Source organism: Cetorhinus maximus, chromosome 22 (assembly GCF_964194155.1).
Source record: "Cetorhinus maximus chromosome 22, sCetMax3.hap1.1, whole genome shotgun sequence".
NCBI lineage: Eukaryota > Metazoa > Chordata > Chondrichthyes > Lamniformes > Cetorhinidae > Cetorhinus > Cetorhinus maximus.
The window spans coordinates 45,059,364-45,079,390 of NC_135900.1; the positions used below are offsets into that span (position 1 = coordinate 45,059,364).

A 20,027-nucleotide genomic window follows, 5' to 3' on the forward strand; every position below is an offset into this window, starting at 1 on the left:
ACCCACAATGTCTACATTTGGCCTCCTCAATGCATCTACTGCTCCTAATTGGACAGCGAATGTACCAGCGGGCTACTAATTGGCCACCGCTATCAATATATCATTGGATGCCTGGCAGCATTGTGGAGACTGGTTCAGACTCTGAAATGGTCCCAACATCAGGGTCCACTCCTGGAATGAAAATTCAGACCCTTGTGTCTAGTTCTAATCACTGAGATTCAATCATTGAAGGCAATGCAGAGTCATGAAGCTGATCACTACTGTCACACGCGTGAGTTAAGCAGGAAGATTGGAGAAACTTGAACTTGGTTTCTGCCTCTGCTACTCTTTCAGGCAGTGAGTTCCAGATCCCCACCATCTTCTGGATGAAAACATTTTGCTTCAGCTGCCCTCTAATCCTTCCACCAATTGCTTTAAATCTATGGCCCCCTAGTTATTGCCCTCCCTTCTAAGGGAAATGGATCCTTCCTATCTACTCTACCTGGGCCCCTCATAATTTTATACACCTCAATTACATCTCCCCTTGGCCAGCACAGTTCCAAAGAAAACAGCCCCAGCCTATCCAATCCTTTCCCACAGCTAAATTCTCCATTCCTGGCAAAATCCTTGTAAATCTCCTTGGTATTCTATTGTGATCACATCCTCCTTGTAATGTGGCTGGAAGAGTATGCAGTACTGTAGCTGTGGCCTAACGTGTTTTATGCAGTTCTAGCATAACCTCCCTGTTCTTATGTTTAGCTTTCATTATATTTAGTCTGAAGTAAATTACTCAACGGACAAGGAAGCACAGGTTTAAGCCATTAAACCACAAATTTAAGACCAACATCAAGAAACACTTTCTCACTGTATTCACACGTCAGTAAAATGCTAGATCTGTAAGGATGGAAAAAACCCTGGAATCATTTAAGGACCAGCTAGATATTGCAACAGGGGTACTTCAGGTTATGTTTAGATTGATGATCGAACAAGGGCTGAATGGCTTCTTTCATCTATAATTACTTTGTGAATCCCTGAGTCTACAGACTTAGTGCACGGGTAATTCTCATATCATTCTGTGAGGTTAGCCCACGATCCATTGAGCCTTCTGCAGAGCTAAAGGAAGGAGATTTAATGATGTAATCTTTCAGCATACAGTTGGAGATGGGAATGTAAACTCATCCCAGAATTGCTTTAACAGGCTGATATTAACACCCATTTCTACATTCAGCTAGGGCAGCTGTCAGCTGTCACTATTGATGCATACTAAAGATTTCAAATCCTTTTAAAAACATTAAATTTCTCAAGCAGCAAACAATGAGACATTTTGGGAAGTTAGTAGCACATGTTAAAAAACAGCAGTATTCTTCACCCAGGAGGGCTGGTGATGTTAGTCATAAATGGGCTGTGTTTAGCAGAGAAAGGAATTGACTTCTCACCCCTTAAGGCATATGTAAGCTGGTGCCTTTTCTCTCATGTTATGGCCAAAGTTAGTTTTGTTGACTGGTAGAAGTGAAATTCTGTCTGAAAGGCGAGTCAAGGAGTGAAGCTGCTGTTTTTTACTGTTTGCAGGTGTTGGTGGTTAATCTTGGGACAAACAAATTTCTCAGACAGGTGAGTGCCACATTTTATTCAGCTTGTTTTCTTTCAAACTTTTCTCCGAGAGAAAAAAGACTAATTTGACTCGAGCCAACACTTGGGTTCTTACAAGCTGACAGCAAGGAGTCGCTGTAAGAGATCTTACACACAAAGCTGTGATGGCATGACGATTGTCAGCTGTGACACTGACTGCAAATGGCTGTGTGTGTATAGAGGAAGCTGAATGTGGCGTATTGGAAAAGCTGTCTGCATTCCTACGATTTGAGGATGAGGAAGAAATTCAAAGGAAAGGGATGAAGTGTTCCACTGAATTTTTCCTTCATACCTCCTTCAATGTTGAGATGTAGAGGTGGATTATGACTTTGTGTAAATTATGTAACACAGGTGATAGCGAATTGGCATTCAAGAGAACGGAAATAAAAATTGGAAGAGATATAAAACGGACTGCCAACTCTCACCATTTGACCCCAATGCACAAAGTCAAAATCTATTCCATAGAGCAGATGCAGTGATTGCTGTATTTACATAGCACCTTTTACTCATCTTCAGAACATCCCAAAGCACCTAACAACCAATCTGAATTGTAGTCACTATTATTTTGTTGGCAAATGCAGCAGCTAAATTACACAGAGAAAGATGCTTCAAAAAGCAAAGATATAAATTACCAGTTAATCTAGTTTTTGATTGCGTTGGCTGATAAATAAGTGCTGGCCAAGACATTGGGAGAACTGCTCAGCACTTCCTTCAATAGTGTCATAGGATTTTGGGATGTTCCTCAAAGATGGCACCTGTAAAAATGCAGCTTTTTCTAAGTACTGCACGATCTGTTACTGACAACACAGGTATTATTGCTGTAGTCTCATCATTGTTGCTTGCCACAGACCTAAATGGCAACTAATGCAGCTGTTTGCTCTTCTGGTTGCTCACTGCTTATTTCTTTGTGTCAGGTGGATGATGAGGATTCCATTCTACCACGTAAACTGCAGGTTGCACTAGAACATGTCCTAGAGATGCGGAATGAGTTGGCCAGTCAAGAAGAGGAGGATACTCTCCTAGATAGTAAGTGCATAAGAGAATCAGACAGCCTTTCTTCTAATACATTCGCACTCATGAAATTGCTGCCTGACTCCAAAACGAGTAGAATGGACAGTAAACCATAAACGGAAATTAGAAGACATAGCCTGCTGGCACAGGCAACGAGACACCAACTTGCCAATCAGATGATTGCAAGTTTGATTTCTAAAATATTGGCCCAGGTCTTCTGAGGAGTGGCAATCATTGCTGGATTGCCACTGTATCCAGAAATTCCCCCGATCCAACATTGCCCCCGCATTTCTAACGGGGTTTTCTGAACCAAGTTATCCCAGAAATGCAGAGCACAGCGTCCCACAGAAAACTCCATTGGAGCATAGTAGAGTCAGGAAGACAAGACATGCCCCCTTTTTACGGCACCAGCTGCCATATGTTAAGTTTAAATGTTCAGTCTGACTGAGTGAATTGATGGGTAGGTGAGTGAAGTGGGTAAGGGCGATTGAGGGTGGTAGATAATGAGGCAGTAGTCAGGTCGGGTCAGGTAGAGGGGGGTAGTTGGGTGATCAGGAGAGTAGTCTGGGGGGTCGGACCTCAGATGGTTTTTTTTTTACCAACTTTCTTAAATCCATGTCTTCTGATTACTGACCTTTCTGTTAGTGGAAACAGTTTCTCCCTAATCTAGTATCTGCACCCTCTCCAAGGCCTTAACATCTTTTCTAAAGTGTGCTGTCCAGAATTGGACCCTACTCCAGCTGAGGTTAACCATTATTTCACTTCCTGCTGAAATACATAAAATAATAATCAAATGTGACTCTTCACTGATGTTTTTAAAAACACAGGACCTGAGCTGGCATTCCTTAACAACAATTTTATGCAAAGTCCCTTGCATTTTCACCAGGAAGTGCTCTCCCCTGCTTTCCTTTAATGGCTTTAGAAGAGCTGGTGAACTAGGTGCATGCTCCTTCAGATATATCTCTTTGAAGTACGAGCAGGAACAAAGGAAATAAAATAATGCTGTCAATCAAACGTATATTTACACATAGCAAATATCTGCAGTATCTACATCGTAGGTATCAGACCAAGTCCATTTATCATCTAAATACATATTTATTTCTATAGCCCTAATGATGACTGCAAACTCCTTTTAGCCCTACTGGGGCACCTGCAGAACAAAGCAAACAGTTATCAGGTGATGACAATCCACTGACTTTGCAATTAAATGTTATTAATACCTAAAAGCCTACTGAAGTCATCCTTGCTGGTTTGTCTCTGAGAATAGATACACTGGCAGAATGAAATGCACAGCTCTGACTATTTATTTCTTAAATGAGCTTTTCAACCCACAAAACACAACCAAATATACATCACAAACAAAATATTGCATTTTATTACATGTCTCTCTTCACCCTCAGTTTCCTCGCATGCTGCAGGCACCCCTTGGGTGAGAGGTATGTCTGACCCTGCACAATGTTGTCAGCATCAATTGCAGCTGACTGCTGCAATAGCAAAGGGTGGGCACTTTTTCCTAGCTTTGGTCTCCTGCTTAGTAAAATGTTCAGCTGTAATAGCCTCAAGTAGTCACTCATCAGAACCTCAGGTCGCATTGAAATTCTTCTTTCCTGTTTGTCTAAGTAGAATATTTCAATCAAACCCTGATGAAAATTGTCTCTTAAAACCCCAGAATATGAGCATTCCTGCCTTTCCTGTATGAATGTTCTGTACTAAATCCAGTTAGAGTGTACCACACAAGGACTTGTTTGCCTCACATTTATCATGAAGTGGTGAAGGAACCCTGACTTCTTTTACTGGTCACTACATAACCAACAATGCCATATATTATGGCCTCATCAGTATCCTCAAATGATTTTCGAACCTGTTATATTCTCCCCATCTAACCACAATTGGTCAAAGTAGATCTTTTAAAATTTCTGCCTCCGTGCTTCAAGCATTGATAAACACAGTACTTTTTAAATGCATCATACTACATTTTCAATAAACAGTAAGGTAAGTGCTTTACATACAAGTAAAGGTACTGGTCACTCAACCCAAAATCCTTTATCCCATATATGATCGCATGGTAATAATTCAAAGGCGTTTAGTCATTCTCTTCTTTAAAATTTGGTATAAGACAGGTTTAGATAAATGACTCCATATTGAGTTATTTACTGAATGAGCCATGCCCTCACTAATTGCAATAGGCATCAATATGCTTCCGTCCACCAGTTCAAGTGTGTTTTCTGCTGTTTGTTTGTCTTCAGCTTCATTTGATGCAAAGTTTCTGTGTGTCTGCTTCTTCTGCTTCTCATTAGCCTTGATGGTGTACTGCCACCCCTTCTCAGCAGTTTCCAATTACCTACATTTTTATCATAGGAAGGGGAACATAAATAGCTGAATTCAACCTTTTCTGGGTGATCTGGCAAACTCTTGAAAGGCAAAATGAAGAACAAATTAAATGAGTCTGGTGTCATAAGTACAAATTTTATAAGCTTGTTATGTTTTAGAACTGTCTTTTTAATTTAAGGTAAAATGGAGGAATGAAGGGGGTCATGTGACCTACTCTGAATTCTACCTACGACAAACCTGAGTGGCTTGCTTGTTAAATTGGAGGCTCGGGTTGTCTTACTAGGAAGAATGTGCTACATGTTCACACCTGTAGACAATGGTAAGAGTAGTTGTGATGACTGTGGGTAGACTGTCAGCATACAAGTCTCATGGAGAGGTGTTAGGAATGTCGGGTTTTATAAATGGTTATACTTTAAACAGTTTAATTCCAGTATAGAATGGAGTTGGGGGTCTAAAAGATAACAAATTAGCATTTTTACTTGGATACAAGGCCCATAAGATTCACATTGCCATGTTATGAGTTTTGGGGATGGAAAAGTACATAGAAAGCCATTGTAATATCAGGTTACGGGGTTTTCTTTGATATCCCTGAAACTCTCATAAATAAGTCAGTCTGCAAGGATTGGAGAGGCAGAGAGCAAGAAATAGAGGCAGTTAGTCCTGTACCTGAAGCAGACAAATGCTGACCCTATTGTTCACCATGCAGAACGCGGGTGGGAGCTCGAGCTCAGATTGAAGAGACCATGTTTGGGAGGCTGGAAGATGCGCCTAGTTTGGGATAGAGGGAAGGAATCCCCATTGTAACCATCATGGTGAAAGTCAGTTCTGGAATTAGAAGTTACCCAGCTGGGAAAGGAAAAGGGGTTCTGGGAAAATTAAGTGTCCACTTAAGGGACAAAATAAAGTATAACTGTGGGATTGTCGGTATTGTTGAAAGTCACATGGGTGATCCTTTCTGTAGTTTAAAGTATAAGTTGCCTTCTAGCAAGTGATCAGCCGATGTTGCTTTTAATTCATTTGTTACAGTAAAAGCTGTAAAACTTGAAATCTTGTCATGTGATCCTTTCAGTCAATGACTGAAAGTTCAAATATCTTTTTAAAAGTTATCAGTTTCTGCGGTGATTGTAATAATGGGAAAACACATATAAATACTTAAATATGTACAAATGAGGCATTGACCTTGTGGACTCATCCAAGCCCTCCTATTGAAATGTACATTGAGTTTCCTGTCCATTTCTCATTGTAGATCCTGGCTCCCTTAATGCTGTGGTGTCTGAGACCTTTGTTCGTTTCTTTGTGGAGATAGTTGGTCACTACTCCTTGTACATGACTTCCAATGAGAAAGATGAAAGAATTTTCCTGTGGGAGGCATTTCGCAAGTCCATCACGTCAAAAAGTGTCCGACGGTTTCTGGAGGTTTTCATGGAGACGCAGATGTTTGGGGGATTCATTCAAGATCGAGAGCTAAGGAAGCTCGGGGTGAAAGGTGAGGACTTGGATGATGATATGACCCCTTCCTTCCTCTTCTCTCTCCCCACTACTGTTGAACTCATTCACATGTTTTGTCAGTTAATCATGCCACATGCAAGAACAAATAATGTAGGGAGGCGATAGTGTTGCTGGACTAGTAATCCAGAGGTCCAGGGTAATGTTCTGGGGACCTGGGTTCGAATCCCGCCACGGTAGATGGTGGAATTTGAATTCAATAAAAACCTCCATGGTGTAAATTTTCACCCAGCAGAATTTCCACCTACTCTCACTGCGAGCTGAGGCACAGTGAACATAGATGATATAGCAGCAGAATTACTTAAGATGGGAGAAGAGTCGGAAGTGGACAGGATGTATAGAATGTGTGTGGCACTGTGGGAGACCAGCGATTGGCCAGAGAACCGGACTAATTCTACCTTTATCCCTCTTCTGAAGAAAGGTGACCTGAAACAGTGCACAAATTATAGAACAATTGCTTTGCTTTCCTATCCTAGTCAAACCTTGCTCAGGATCATCCTGGAACGGATCTGGAAAAAGACAGAGTGAGATTGCTGATGAGCAAGCTGGACGTGGAAAATTAACCAGAGATCAAGTCAATAATCTTAGAATTATAATGCGTAAAGTCCAAGAACATCAGCAGCCAATATACATGTGCTTCGTTGATTTTGAGAAGGCATTCAATTCAGTCTCTCACAAGAAACTCTGGTTGGCAACATTAGACATTGGATACCCACCACATTTAATCGACAAGCTGACCAAGCTTTATCGTAAGCAATGAGCTAGGGTCAGAGTTGCTGGCACCCTCTCAGAATGGTTCAGAATCAAAAAGGGTATTAGACAAGAGTGTGTCCTATTGTCATATTTATTTAACACCCTAGTTGAAATGGTTATGAGGAGACACTTGACAAATTCACAAATGGGATACCGATTGGCGGGTGGCGAGTTTTGAACCTTCAATATGCTGATGACATTATTCTGCTCGCTAACTCTGTGGAGGAGCTACAAGGGTTAGTAATCGTCTTGATCAAGTTAACCAGAAATACAGTCCCCTGATCAATGTTGACAAGATCAAGGTAATGAGGATGGGTGGAAAGACCTGCTAGAATCTGATTAACAGAATTCAGCTTGAACAGGTTGATACCTTCCACTATCTTGGGTCAATCATCATGGAAGATGCAGAGGCTACCAAAGAAATTCGGGCTAGACTTAAAAAGGGTAATGGTTGTGAAGTCACATAAAAGAGTATGGAGTAACCACAACATCCCGATTACAACCAAAATTCATCTTTTGGAAGCCCTGTTTGGCCGGTGACAATGTATGGCTGTGAAAGCTGAACAATTAAAAAGAATGATGAGGCTCAAATAAGAGTATTTGAAATGAAAGGACTCATTTATATATTACGCGTGTTATGGACTGCCAAACAGACAAACAAGTGGGTGCTCGAGAAAGCTGGTGTTAAGGAGGGGAATTTGTTTGAGGCAGTGATATCAAGGAAGCTCATATGTTTTGGACATGTGATGCAAACAGGAAAAGAAAACATTTGGGAAAAGAGGTGATGCAAGGAAAAACACTTGGAAAACATGCACGAGGAACAGCCAAGATGGCAAAGATAGAAACTATCAGAATGTGGACTGGCCTCTCTATGGAGCGGGCAGCAGGGAATGGAAATCGGGAGGAAGATTGTTCAGAGTCCAGCCAACCCTTGGAATGAGGAAGGATGAAAGAAACAGGCAGACAATCTCTGGCACCTTTACTGTACAGCTGCCTGTCTTCCCTGCTTGGTTACTCAGCTCTTTCTGCCATTTGCTGAGAGGAGATTTGATAGAGGTATTCAAAATCACCAGGGGTCTGGACAGAGTAGATAGGGAGAAACTGTACACAATCATGAAAGGAACGAGAGAGTACAGATTTAAAGTAATTGGCAAAAAAAGCAAAAGTGATATGATTAAAAACCTTTTCACACAGTGAATGGTTAAGGTATCAAGTGCACTGTTCAATCAAAGCATTCAAGAGGGAATTAGGTTGTTATCGGAAAAGGATGAATGTGCAGGGTTACTGGGAGAAGGTGGGAGAATGGCACTAAATGAATTGCTCATTCAGTGAGTCGGTGCAGACATGATGGATCAAATGTCCTCCTGTGTTGTAACAATTCTGTGATTTGTCATGTAACCTAGCGTGGTACGAGAGCAACCTCCTTGTACTGGCTTAGCTTGAACATGGTGGCTTTGGTGCAGAGACAAATGCAGAAATATTCACCTCACCTATAATTAAACTGCAAAGAACATTTGTTCAAAGAGCCAATAGAGCTGACCTCCATCACATTTGTCTCAACAAGAGCTAGATACCAGACCTAAAATGACCATGTCAGATTAATATACTGGTGCTGAAAATCCCTGGTCCTTCTCCCAGTGTAACTCTAGAAGTGTGCAAGAATTTAGCCTTGGATCCAGAGATAACAGGAAATACCCATGCTCTGGGGTTCCTACTCAGTCTTGTTGGGGGCAGAGTTCAAGGTTCAGGGTGCTGTAGGCCATGGACTGTAATGTCAGGCATTCCTATGCCCTGGAGTTGGAGCAGGTAGAGGCAGGGTGGGTAGCTGGTGTAAGCTGTGAAAGATCCCTGAATCCCAACAGGTATATTTGAGACCACTTGGGAGTCCGGGCAAGGGCTAAAGTCTAGATCCACCATCACCAAAGATATTTTTTAGGAGAATTTTTGAGTTTTTGCTGAAGGTCTGATGGGAAAACTGACTCTTTTCAGTTGTTGGGGGTGGGGGGAGTGTGGGCAGGCTAATCTTGCACCCAGAATGGGTGTGATTCTGCCAACTGTCCAACTTCTCGGGGTAAATGAGCATGTTCAACGTAGCCCTAGTTGCATGGGCACCTGCCATTCATGTGTAAGTTATCCTGACTCTATGGGCGGAACTTTCTGTCCCTGTTGGTGTCGGGCATCATGGCAGGCGTGAACGGACAATATGGCAGGAAGGCCAAAAATCGGTTTCACACCATTGTGAAACCAGTTTGCAATCGCCCGCTCCACCCGTCAATGGTTGGCCGTGTTTCCCACCGCCACGTGTTGGGAATGTCATTTTAATACATCTGCATATAATTATAAGCCCTGATAGCCGGAATCATCCCCCCGCCCCCCCCACCCACGCCCACGCTGGATCATCTGGGCACACGCCGATGTGATTCGCAACTGTACATAAGCGACATGCACTTGGCGAACTGCACTTTGATAGGGACTTCGAGGTTTGTTTACTTACCTTGCTTCAGGCAGCACTCACGGTCATCAGCACCAGGCTTCACAAGCAGCACCACATCACTTTTAGGGGGCCTCACAGGCAGATCTCTACCTACCAGGCCAGCCGTAAGGCGGGGTGGCTTTTCAATGGCTGCAGGGCTAGGGCTTGCTTAGGGGAAGGGACAGAAGTGGCTCAGGCAAAGGAAGAGGCTGCAGGGCGAGGACTGAACTGGGGAAGGGGGATATCCTCCTTGGGTCAAAATCCTGGAGCTCTCTCCCTAACAGCACCTACACCACATGGACTGCAATGGTTCAAGAAGGCAGCTCACTACCACTTTCTCAAGGGCAGTTAGGATAAGCAATAAATTCTGGTCTAGCCAGTGGTGCCCACAGAATCACAGAATTGTTACAGTCTGCATGGGCTCTCCAAATGAGTTAGGCTATTCTCCTGCCTTTTCCCTGTATCCTTGCACATAGTTTCTATTCAAATAATCATCTAATGCCTTCTTGAATACCTTGATTGAACCTGCCTCCACCACACTTCCAGGTAGTGCATTCCAGACTTGAACCACTCGCTGTGTGAAAAAGTTTTTTCTCACATCACATTTGCTTCTTTTGCAAATCAGTTTAACTCTGCGCCTTCTCGTTCCCAATCCCTTGACGAACAGTAACAGTTTCTCCCTATCTACGCTATTCAGCCCCCTCATGATTTTGAACACCTCTATCAACTTTCCTCTAAGCCTCCTCCTCTCCAAAGAGAACAGTCCCAACCTCTCCAATCTATCTTCATAACTGAAATTTCTCATCCCTGGAACAATTCTTGTAAACCTCTTCTGCACTCTCTCCAATGTGATCACATCCTTCCTATAGTGTGGTGCCCAGAACTGTACACAATACTCCAGCTGAGGTTTAACTAGTGTCTTATATAAGCTCAGCATAGCCTCCCTGCTCTTGTACTCTATGCCCCTATTAATAAAGCCCAGAATACTGTATGCTTTATTAATTGCTCTTTCACCTTCCATCTTCAATGATGTATGCACATATACACCCAGGTCTCTCTGTTCCTGCACACTCTTAAGAATTGTACCCTTATTTTACATTGTCTCTCCATGTCCTTCCTATCAAAATTAATCACCTCACACATCTCCACATTGAACTTCATCTGCCACATATCTGCCCACTCCACCAACTTGCTTATGTCCTTTTGAAGTTCTATACTGTCCTCCTCACAGTTTATAATGCTTCCAAGTTTTGTAACATCTGCAAACTTTGAAATTGTCCCCTGCACACCATGGTCTAGGTCATTAATATATATCAGGAAAAGCAAAGGTCCTAATTCCGACTCCGGGGGAATTCCACTACAAACCTTCCTCCAGCCCGAAAAATACCCATTGACCATTATCCTCTGTTTCCTATTACTCAGCCAATTTTGTATCTATGTTGCTACTGGCCCTTTTATTCCATGAGCTAAATGAATAAAATAATAATGCCAAAACTGAATATAAAATATCCCAGGTTGTGTGTGGGGGCACATGTTGATCTGCCTCAAGATGGTGAAGGCTGAGGAGGTAGTCTCCAGAGGGGATGAGGCCAGATGGAGATGCGAGGGTGTGTGAGAGAGAGTGAGTAGTGATGTTCCTTGAGCTGGCAGTAAGTCAGAGCCAGATGGCCTTGTGAGTGTGTGTTTAGAATGATGGTTGCCTTACCCTGGCAGCATGGATGAGATCATTTGTCCTCTTTCTGCAGTGGATGGCCAACCGCTTATGTGCAGCATTGGCACTGACCACCACTGCCACCCTCTCCCAAGCCAGAGTGGTGAGATTGCTGAACCTCCTGAAGCTGAGCGGGGGTGGATGACATCACGACAGGCCTCCGAAAGGCATTCCAGTGATGGGTCACTGAACTCTTCTTGGTCTTCAGGGCCATGTCTTCACTGGACCAGTCCTGGGCTGCAAGCATTGAGAACCGCGTGGGTGGCTGCAGTTTAGATATGGCACCTGGACGGAGGAAACAGTGAGGTAATGACGTGGCGGGCAATTCAGAGGCCACCTGTCCATGTTTCTTGTGGCTGCATGATTAATGAGACGGGAAGCGGACGATACAGGGTGAAGAGCCCCATTGCAGCCAACGGGTAAAACATCCTTTTTCCCACCCGCTACTGCATTTAGAATGGAATTATCCCAGGTTTGCACTATGAATTTTGGCAGTGTAAGTGGCAGAGGCCTTGAGTGGGGAATAAAACCAATTCCATTAAATATTCATTATTTGGACTCGTCTTAGGTTTACCTTACCTCAACCTAGCTTTCAGTTATCATTATATAAACGTTACCTGTGATATGTCATATATGTCTACAAGGGAAGTGGAGAAGCAAGAAAAGGTAGAAGAAAGTTGGTACACTGCAATACTTATGTTGGGTTGCACATCCTTCAAAGATTCATCTCTACTGGGCCAAATTTGCAAGGCAGTGCCTAATATACTTGTACCCATTCCATAAGTAACTATTTTTTGTCATCTGCAGGATTATTTGAGGTTAGAGCCCAGGACTACCTTGAAACTCTCCCTGGGAGTGAACAAAGAGGGATGAACCGATTTCTTAGAGGCCTAGGTAATTCATATTCATTTGCTTATGGTGTAGGGCTTGATCAAAAGCGCTCAGATCAATTTTTACCAACCATTTACGATCTTCACATCTTCTTTATAGTTTACCATCTGTCTATTTTGTCAATAACACAATACTAGTTCTTTCATTTTCTGCACATCTAGATATTAGTTTTTTCCTGTGTGTTAGATGTTTCTGTGCAAATATTCAGGCTTGCACTCTTGTGAAAGTTGATCAAATGTTTGTCCATTTCTAGGTAGTAAAATGAAATTCCTTCATAAGAAGTAAAGAACCTTGACAAGGCATCTTAATGGCAAAGAAGGCTGAACCTAGCACAGTCACTTTTTCTTTTATTCAGTGGTTCATTGATTTGAGATCGTCAATACAGCAATATCTGTTGGAGATGAAGGAAGACTCTTAATTCAAAGCTGTGCTCACTCTAATGTGAAAGCCTTGAGGGGGAATAAAACCAGTTCCATTGAATATTTATTATTTAGACTTGCACAAAGTCTTCCTCCCCTCTGCCTGGCTTTCACTTGTCATTGGATAAACTTTACCTGCGGGATGTCGTACAGTGGTCAATGGAAGAGAGGTGGAGAAACAAGAAAGGGAAGGAGAATGTACTATACACAACCCTCAAATAGTACTACAGACGTTTTGCAGATATGGAACACGCTGGAAGATGAGGGAAAAGAAAGAAAAAGGTGGACATTTGTAAATTTGTGAAGTTACTGATTTCAGACGCTTTCTACTTGGTTTTGAACTCTACTGTCAATACTCAGGAGCCACAGACTTTGTCCTGTTCCATTTAGTATGACACAAGAGGAAATATAACTGCACCAGGACCTGTGAAAAATCTGTCATCCTCTATGTAACACATTGTCAGCCAAGGGAATACTTGGTTTGGGATTGTAAACGTGGTTTTACCCTCAGGAGGTCAGCTTGAACAGCACAATTGATCTGTCATTTGGGTGCAATCTTGTACTGTAGATATCATGTGCATTTGTGCTGGTCAGTAGGGGAGGGTACAACAACGAAAGATAAATGAAGACTTTTCCACTGCCTGCTTGACGACAGGGATGAAGATGCTAAAGGAGTGATGCAGCCCAGATCTCCCCGTATATCATAGTGTACAAAACACTCAAACTTCAGAACCACTTGACTGTGTCAATGTGCTGTGTACATTGTCTGAACTGTATGTCTTTGTAGCATTCCAAATTGAATTGTCAACTGGGGTGAGTTATTGGAGAATTGTATTTTGTGGAGCTGTTGATTTGAGAGAGTAAGGGTAAGGGAGTTGCACCTTGAATATCCAACTCATTTCGCTTAGAATAAGCCCCCTCTGACAGCTCTTAATGACTATCTGTCCATACTTGAAGTAATTGTAAATAGTCATTTGGTAGTACAGAATTTGGGTATTGCTGAAAAAAGAGACAGGTTGAAACTTTTCAACTTGCACTCATCAGGACACTTCACAAGAATACCAACATAAGGGCAAAACAACAATTTTTATTGTATGTGAAGAGTACTGATTGGTTGGCAAGTGGAGTCTGATCGGTAGAGGCGTTGCCATGGAAAATACACCAGTGATGGTGACAGTTGACTGACACACATTGCGCCTGTTTCAGCTAAACAAAATAAGTGACAGTCATTCTCTGACCTGTTCCTCAGGGCAATGCCTTGACCAATCAGGGTCAAGCTGCCTCGTTTAAATTTCAGACAGTGCTTGGCAGTTAACTGTCAATCACCGTCACTGGTGCATTCTCCATGGCAACACCTCTACCAGTGTCCATTTGCCAACCAATTTCTTCACATGCAGTACAAATTGTTGTCTTCCCCTTGTATTGGTATTCTTGCAAAGTGTCTTGAAGAGTGCCAGACGAAAAGCTTCAACGTTTTTTTTCAGCAATAATTGTAAATATGGAAATATCACTGGTGCCCATCTTTGCAGTTTAAATAAACAATTCCCAGCAGCTGTACATATCCCAGAGTTTGTTACTGCATAGCAACTGCCAATTTTATTCTGCTCGTTACCTGTGTACCGTTATGCACATCAAGTAGCAAGATGGGTTTGAAAGAGTTTCTTGTGGTGGTTTCAGTCAGTCTGGTCCGTGTACAGATCATTAGATTGTGATTCTCTAAAGTAGGAAACTGCTTTGGATTTTTTAAGCGACAAGTTTTATGTCGTAGCTTACAGAGCCCAAAAATATCAAACTTTGCAACAAAACACAAGGAGCTGGTTTACAACAGTGTCATGGATTAGAAGAGAGCAATTGTCACTTTGGTTACAGTTTGCAATCGCCACACAATGTTACCTGTGGAGGTGCAATACAAGAAACTGTTGTGCCACACAATTATCTCATTGAGGATTGTATGTTCTGCAAGCTTAAAGCAGATTTGAGAAATCAGCTGTACTCATCAATGCCTATATGTTGCTGTGCTGAATTTTCAAGCTTACAAATCCAGACTGACAACCAGTGTAATGAGAGACAGTACAGTATCAAAATAAGCAATATTGTCACAGAATATTAACAATAGGCAGAGGGCAAACAGGTTGAATCATGAAGTAGCTATGAAAATTGAAATAGGTATCAGGTAAAAGGGCACTGATGTTCAAACCACTGTAATGTAGCTTTTGGCAGGGGTGTAATACTCCTGTTTAACATAGACAAATTATATTACCAGCAAGATCACTAGGTGGCTCTTAAGTTTACAAATTCCTGGTTAAAAGGAAATTCTAGGATGATGCTAGTCTTTTAGAAGCATTCTAATTGCTTAATGTTATTAAACAAATAAGTTCAGTATTTATTATGGACCTGCACAACTTTAATTAGCAGAGTGAACAAATAGCCTCTGAAAATCAGTCCTTGGCCTGATTCCCGACTGCACTAAGGACGATAAGGTTTCACATTCGCCTAATCCTGGTTTTCTCTCATCCTTTTATCACCTGTCATTCCTCAGTGGAGAGGGTTGTCAAATGAGTGGCTTGCTGCCAGCCAATTTTACTCTTTAGCTGGCCATTAGAAATTGCACAATATCAATTTGGGGGCGGGGTATTCACTTACTCTCTTATTTATCCTCCCAGTCCTGTGAGAGGAATGCTTTAACCATGCAGAGATCAGAAACTCACTTTGTGAAGAGGTGCAAATATAAATCCAGATCTGATCGTTTTGGGATTGTACATTAGTGTCAATGTGCTCCATTACTAGTACAGTATTTCTTAGTGATCAGAGAACCAGGCACTGAGTTATATGTTCAATTGTCTCCATTTTGACTCCATTAGGTACAAGGGTTCATTTTAAAAATAGGCTTGTGGAAAAGTAATACTATTTTCTCCAAAAGCTGGAAGAGGCCTTATCAGAAAATGTGGTGTTAAATCTTAGTCTCGAGTACTATCCAGTCCCTTTATTTGGGCCAAATACTTTTCTGCTGAATGAGTTCATCACAGGAACAGTCACTGGTTGGAGCGCAGTGAAGTAAAAGACAAATAAGAACAATGACAGCAATTGGATGGCTTGGGAGAAAGAGATAAAGGAAAGGACTATACAGAGCTCTGGATTCAGAGTAGAAGTCGTATCAGCCAAATGATAATAAAAATGTGTACCTATACATGCCTACAATATGTTGTCTACACTGTGAAATAAGGAGAATAAGGTTCTGTCCAATAATTGGGAATGGGATTTCAGAACATAATTCAAAATAAGAGAGGATGGCCCAAACTGAATGGAATTCACTAAGACATACTCCGTCAACTCTTGTTCCTATACCTATGGTGTGTAACACTTATAAAACCTGGGATCTTTTCATGTAACTTAAAAGAAAATTCTATTTATTTGTGATCTGATTAACCAAAACCTGTTGTTTGTATTTTGATTAATTTTGTTGGGTATGAATGGTCAATAAATTTTTTTTTTTTAAATGCATTAAATGAAAAGGTATTTCTCAACAAGCAAGAGCTTTCATTGATATAGAGTCTTCCATAACCTCAGGACTTTCCAAAGCACATCACACCTAATAAAGTACAAATATGGCCACTGTTGTAATGTGGAAATGTAGGTAGCCAGTTAGCACACAGAAAAGCCCCATAAACACCAATGTGGTAAGTGGCTACACAATCTGTTTTAGTGGTGTTGATATTGGGATAAAGGTTGGCTACAACAAAGAAGTTCTTTGCTATAAAAGAATTACTTGTCTCGAATGTACATTGGAACTCTGCCAAAAATGGCATGGAAGTTTGGGACCATTAGTGTTATCGGAAAACAAGGCAAGAAATAATTAAGCACTTTTTATTCTATGCAGATGGAGCACATCCATTCCAGTGGAAAAAGTCTCTGATGTCCTGTATACTTTTGGCATTGTGTTGACCTGTACCAGTTCCCCTCTTCTCCATCTCTTCCCCGCCCCCCCGCCCCCACCCAATCAAGAGACTGGGTTTCTCCACCTTCATCTGCAGATGAAAGGTTCAATTCCTTTTTAATGGCTAAATCATGGAGGATGCAACAAGTTACTAAAATTCTGATGAACCTGGCTGTACTATAGAGCTGTCCCTGACCTGTCCAGGCAGCTCATAAAAATTCCAATGGTCTGCACAAATCATTATTCATATAAGCACTTAATGTTTAATTGTACAGTTCCCATTGCTTTTAGTAGTCAGGCTGATTCGAATGAGATCAGCATGCCTGGTACAACAAACCGCCAACACATGCATGTATATCAATACTATAAAAACTGTAAAAACACAGCAGAGAAAGAAATTTATCATGAGGGGATCTTCATGCTTGCTGTGATTGTTTTTGATCTAGTCTCTGTCATCTTGGCCAGGTTTTAAGATGCTGACTTTTTTAATGGGATATATTTAGATAACAAACTACATTTCCCAGCCACCCTTGCAAATTACAAATTTCTTAAAACAAATTTGCCAGGGAGGGGGAACTCATGGGGAGACAAAGCTGTTCATCTTCATACAAGTTCTGGAGCAGTCACAAAGAAGTCAGTAAGTTTTAGATTGATCTGCAAACATACTCTGCCATCATCACTATGAACCATCTGCTTTAAGGAAGACTGTAATAAAACTTGTGAACAGGGTGACTTGAAAAAGTAAAACGGGAAAGGTATAAGTTCTCTTTTTGCTTTTGTTAGTCCTTAATGGACCAAAGCACTACATAGCAATGCTGATTTTGGTGAAAGATTCTCAGTCTAAAATATTATCATGAAGCCTGCCTCATAAGACTCTTTTATTAGATTGTGGACCTCTAGGTGTTATTTAGGTGTATGATTGTTCTTGCATTCAGTGCTCCTAAGGAAATGTGAACAAGCGAGAACACAGCTGTTGCTGTGCAAAATAAATGGAGCACAAATTACATTATAACCGTCGACTCTGAAATTGGTGTTAATGTAAATTATATTTGGCTGATACAAGCGAGGGGGTGTTTTTAAGTGGTAGAGACTGTACCTGTTTTCAACCACTTGCTTGGTGGGAGATACTCATGTCGCCTATCAGCCACATTGACACATTGTTTGGGCTGAGCAGTGCAGGTATCCTGAACTTCCCAAGTATACAAGCATCCTGACGTGCAAGCTACCATCATCCACTATCTGCAGTTTATTGAACTAATTCCCTTCCTGTGCATGAAATTGTGTCATTTTAAGATGAGTCCGTCATTGCCATATGGGTGACAATAAGAAAACCAGGTGCTTGAAAAAAGCTGATTGATTTCTTTCTCACTGATTTGTTGAGTCCACGGAAAAGTAAATAAAATCAGAGACCAGCTCAACCAGGTATCTGTGACCTGTCTAATTCACAGATGTGCTGCTCATTGACTTAGTCACCAGACAACACTTTGGATGCATAAAAATTAATAGTTATCACTTTTACAACCACTAACGAGACATTGTTGGTGGTGGAAAGAGGCTGCAGGTCAGATTCCAATAGCTGAAATATCTGTTACTATATCTGATGAAAATGCAGGCTTCTCAGGCACTTGCTGTTAACAAAGGTGGATAGGCACTGCTTTGAATAGCTAAGGTTTGCATGTTGCTTTGATGCCCCACACTCCTATCAATCCAAGTTTTCAGCCTGATAGAAATGTCTTGTGTTTGATGTGAGAACCTGAAGAATTCAAGTATGTGTTGGGAGCAGGAGTAGGCCATTCAGCCCATCGAGTCTACTCTGCCATTCAATAAGATCATGGTTGATCCGATTATGGTCTTAACTCCACTTTCCTGCCTGTCCCTATAAACCCTTGACTCCCTTGTAGGTCAAAAACCTAACTCAGCCTTGAATATGTTCATTGAGCTAACCTCCACTGCTCTCTGTGGAGCAGAATTCCAAAGACAAATGATACTCAGAAGAAATTCCTTCTCATCCCAATCTTAAAATGGAAACCCCTTACTTTTAAAACTGTGCCCACTTGTCATAGATTCCCCAGCTAGGGAAACATCCTCTCAGCATTTACCCACTCAAACCCCCGCAGAATCTTGTGTTTCAAAAAGGTCATCTCTCATTCTTCTAAACTCCAATGAGTATAGGCCCAACCTTTTGTCATAAGACAACCCCTTCATCTCAGGAGTCAGCCTAATGAACCTTCTCTGAACTGCTTGCAATGCAAGTATATCCCTCCTTCAGGTGATCAAAACTGTACCCTAGGTGTGATCTCATCAATGCCCTGGACAGTTATAGCAAGATTTCCCTACATTTTTGCGCCATTCAACTTGTAATAAAGGCCAACATACCACTTGCATTCCTAATTATTTGCTGTACTTGCATGCTAACATTTTGTAATTGATGTACAATGATACCCAGATACTTCTGTAACACAGCATTCTGCATTCTCTCCATTTAAATAATATTATGCTTTTAGTTCTACCATCATATCTATATTCCTTTGCATACTCTTTGTGTCCTCTTGCTTTCCTATTTATCTTTGTGTCGTCAGCAAATTTGGCTACAATGCAGTCGGTCCCTTCATCCAAATTATTATTTTAGATTGTAAGCAGTTAAGGCTCCAGCACTGATCCCTGTGGCATTCCAATAGTTAGTTTGCCAACCTGAAAATGACCCATTTATCCCGACTTTCTATTTACTGTTAGTTAGCCAATCCTCTATCCATGCTAATATATCACCCCCAATACTATGAGCCCTTACCTTGTGGGATGTGGCAACCTTATTAGATGCCTTTTGGAAATTCAAATACACTACTTCTTCTGGTTCCTCTTTATCCACCCTGTTTGTTATACCCTCAAAAGACACTAGTAAATTTGCCAAACATGATTTTCCTTTTCACAAAACCATGTTGACTCTGCTAATTTAGAAAATCATAATACAATGTCCTACTAATGCCTCCTTAATAATGGATTCTAGAATTTCCCAATGGCAGACGTTAGGCTAACTGGCCTGTAGTTTGTTGCTTTCAGTCTCCCTCCTTTCTTGAATAGTGCTGTTACATTTCTGGTTTTCCAATCCCTGGGACCTTTCCAGAGTCTAGGGACTTTCGGAAGATTATAACCAAGACATCCACTCGCTCTGCAGCCACCTCTTTTAAGACCCTAGGATCCAGGCCATCAGGTCCAAGGATTTGTCAGTTTTTAGTCCTATTAGTTTTCTCAGTACTTTTTCCTCTTGTGATTGTGATTGCTTTAATTTCCTCCCTCCCTTTTGGCTCTTGATTTTCTGCTATTCTCGGGATGCTTTTTGTGTTTTCTACTGTAAACAGATACACAATACTTGTTCAACGGCTCTGCCATTTT

General features: G+C 41.5%; 1 protein-coding gene across 2 annotated transcripts in view; it reads left to right on the plus strand.

Moving 5' to 3' along the window:
• LOC144696659 (DENN domain-containing protein 2A) overlaps positions 1 to 16,194 on the plus strand; it is a 138,310-nt gene extending 122,116 nt beyond the window's left edge. For both annotated transcript variants that reach the window (XM_078568216.1, XM_078568215.1), the window contains 5 exons: positions 1,549 to 1,590; positions 2,523 to 2,634; positions 6,197 to 6,436; positions 12,201 to 12,287; positions 12,538 to 16,194. In XM_078568216.1, coding sequence (XP_078424342.1) covers positions 1,549 to 1,590; positions 2,523 to 2,634; positions 6,197 to 6,436; positions 12,201 to 12,287; positions 12,538 to 12,569 — 513 coding nt within the window. In that variant the 3' untranslated portion in view covers positions 12,570 to 16,194. The remainder of the gene's footprint in view (positions 1 to 1,548; positions 1,591 to 2,522; positions 2,635 to 6,196; positions 6,437 to 12,200; positions 12,288 to 12,537) is intronic.
• The last annotated feature ends 3,833 nt before the right edge of the window (positions 16,195 to 20,027 follow it).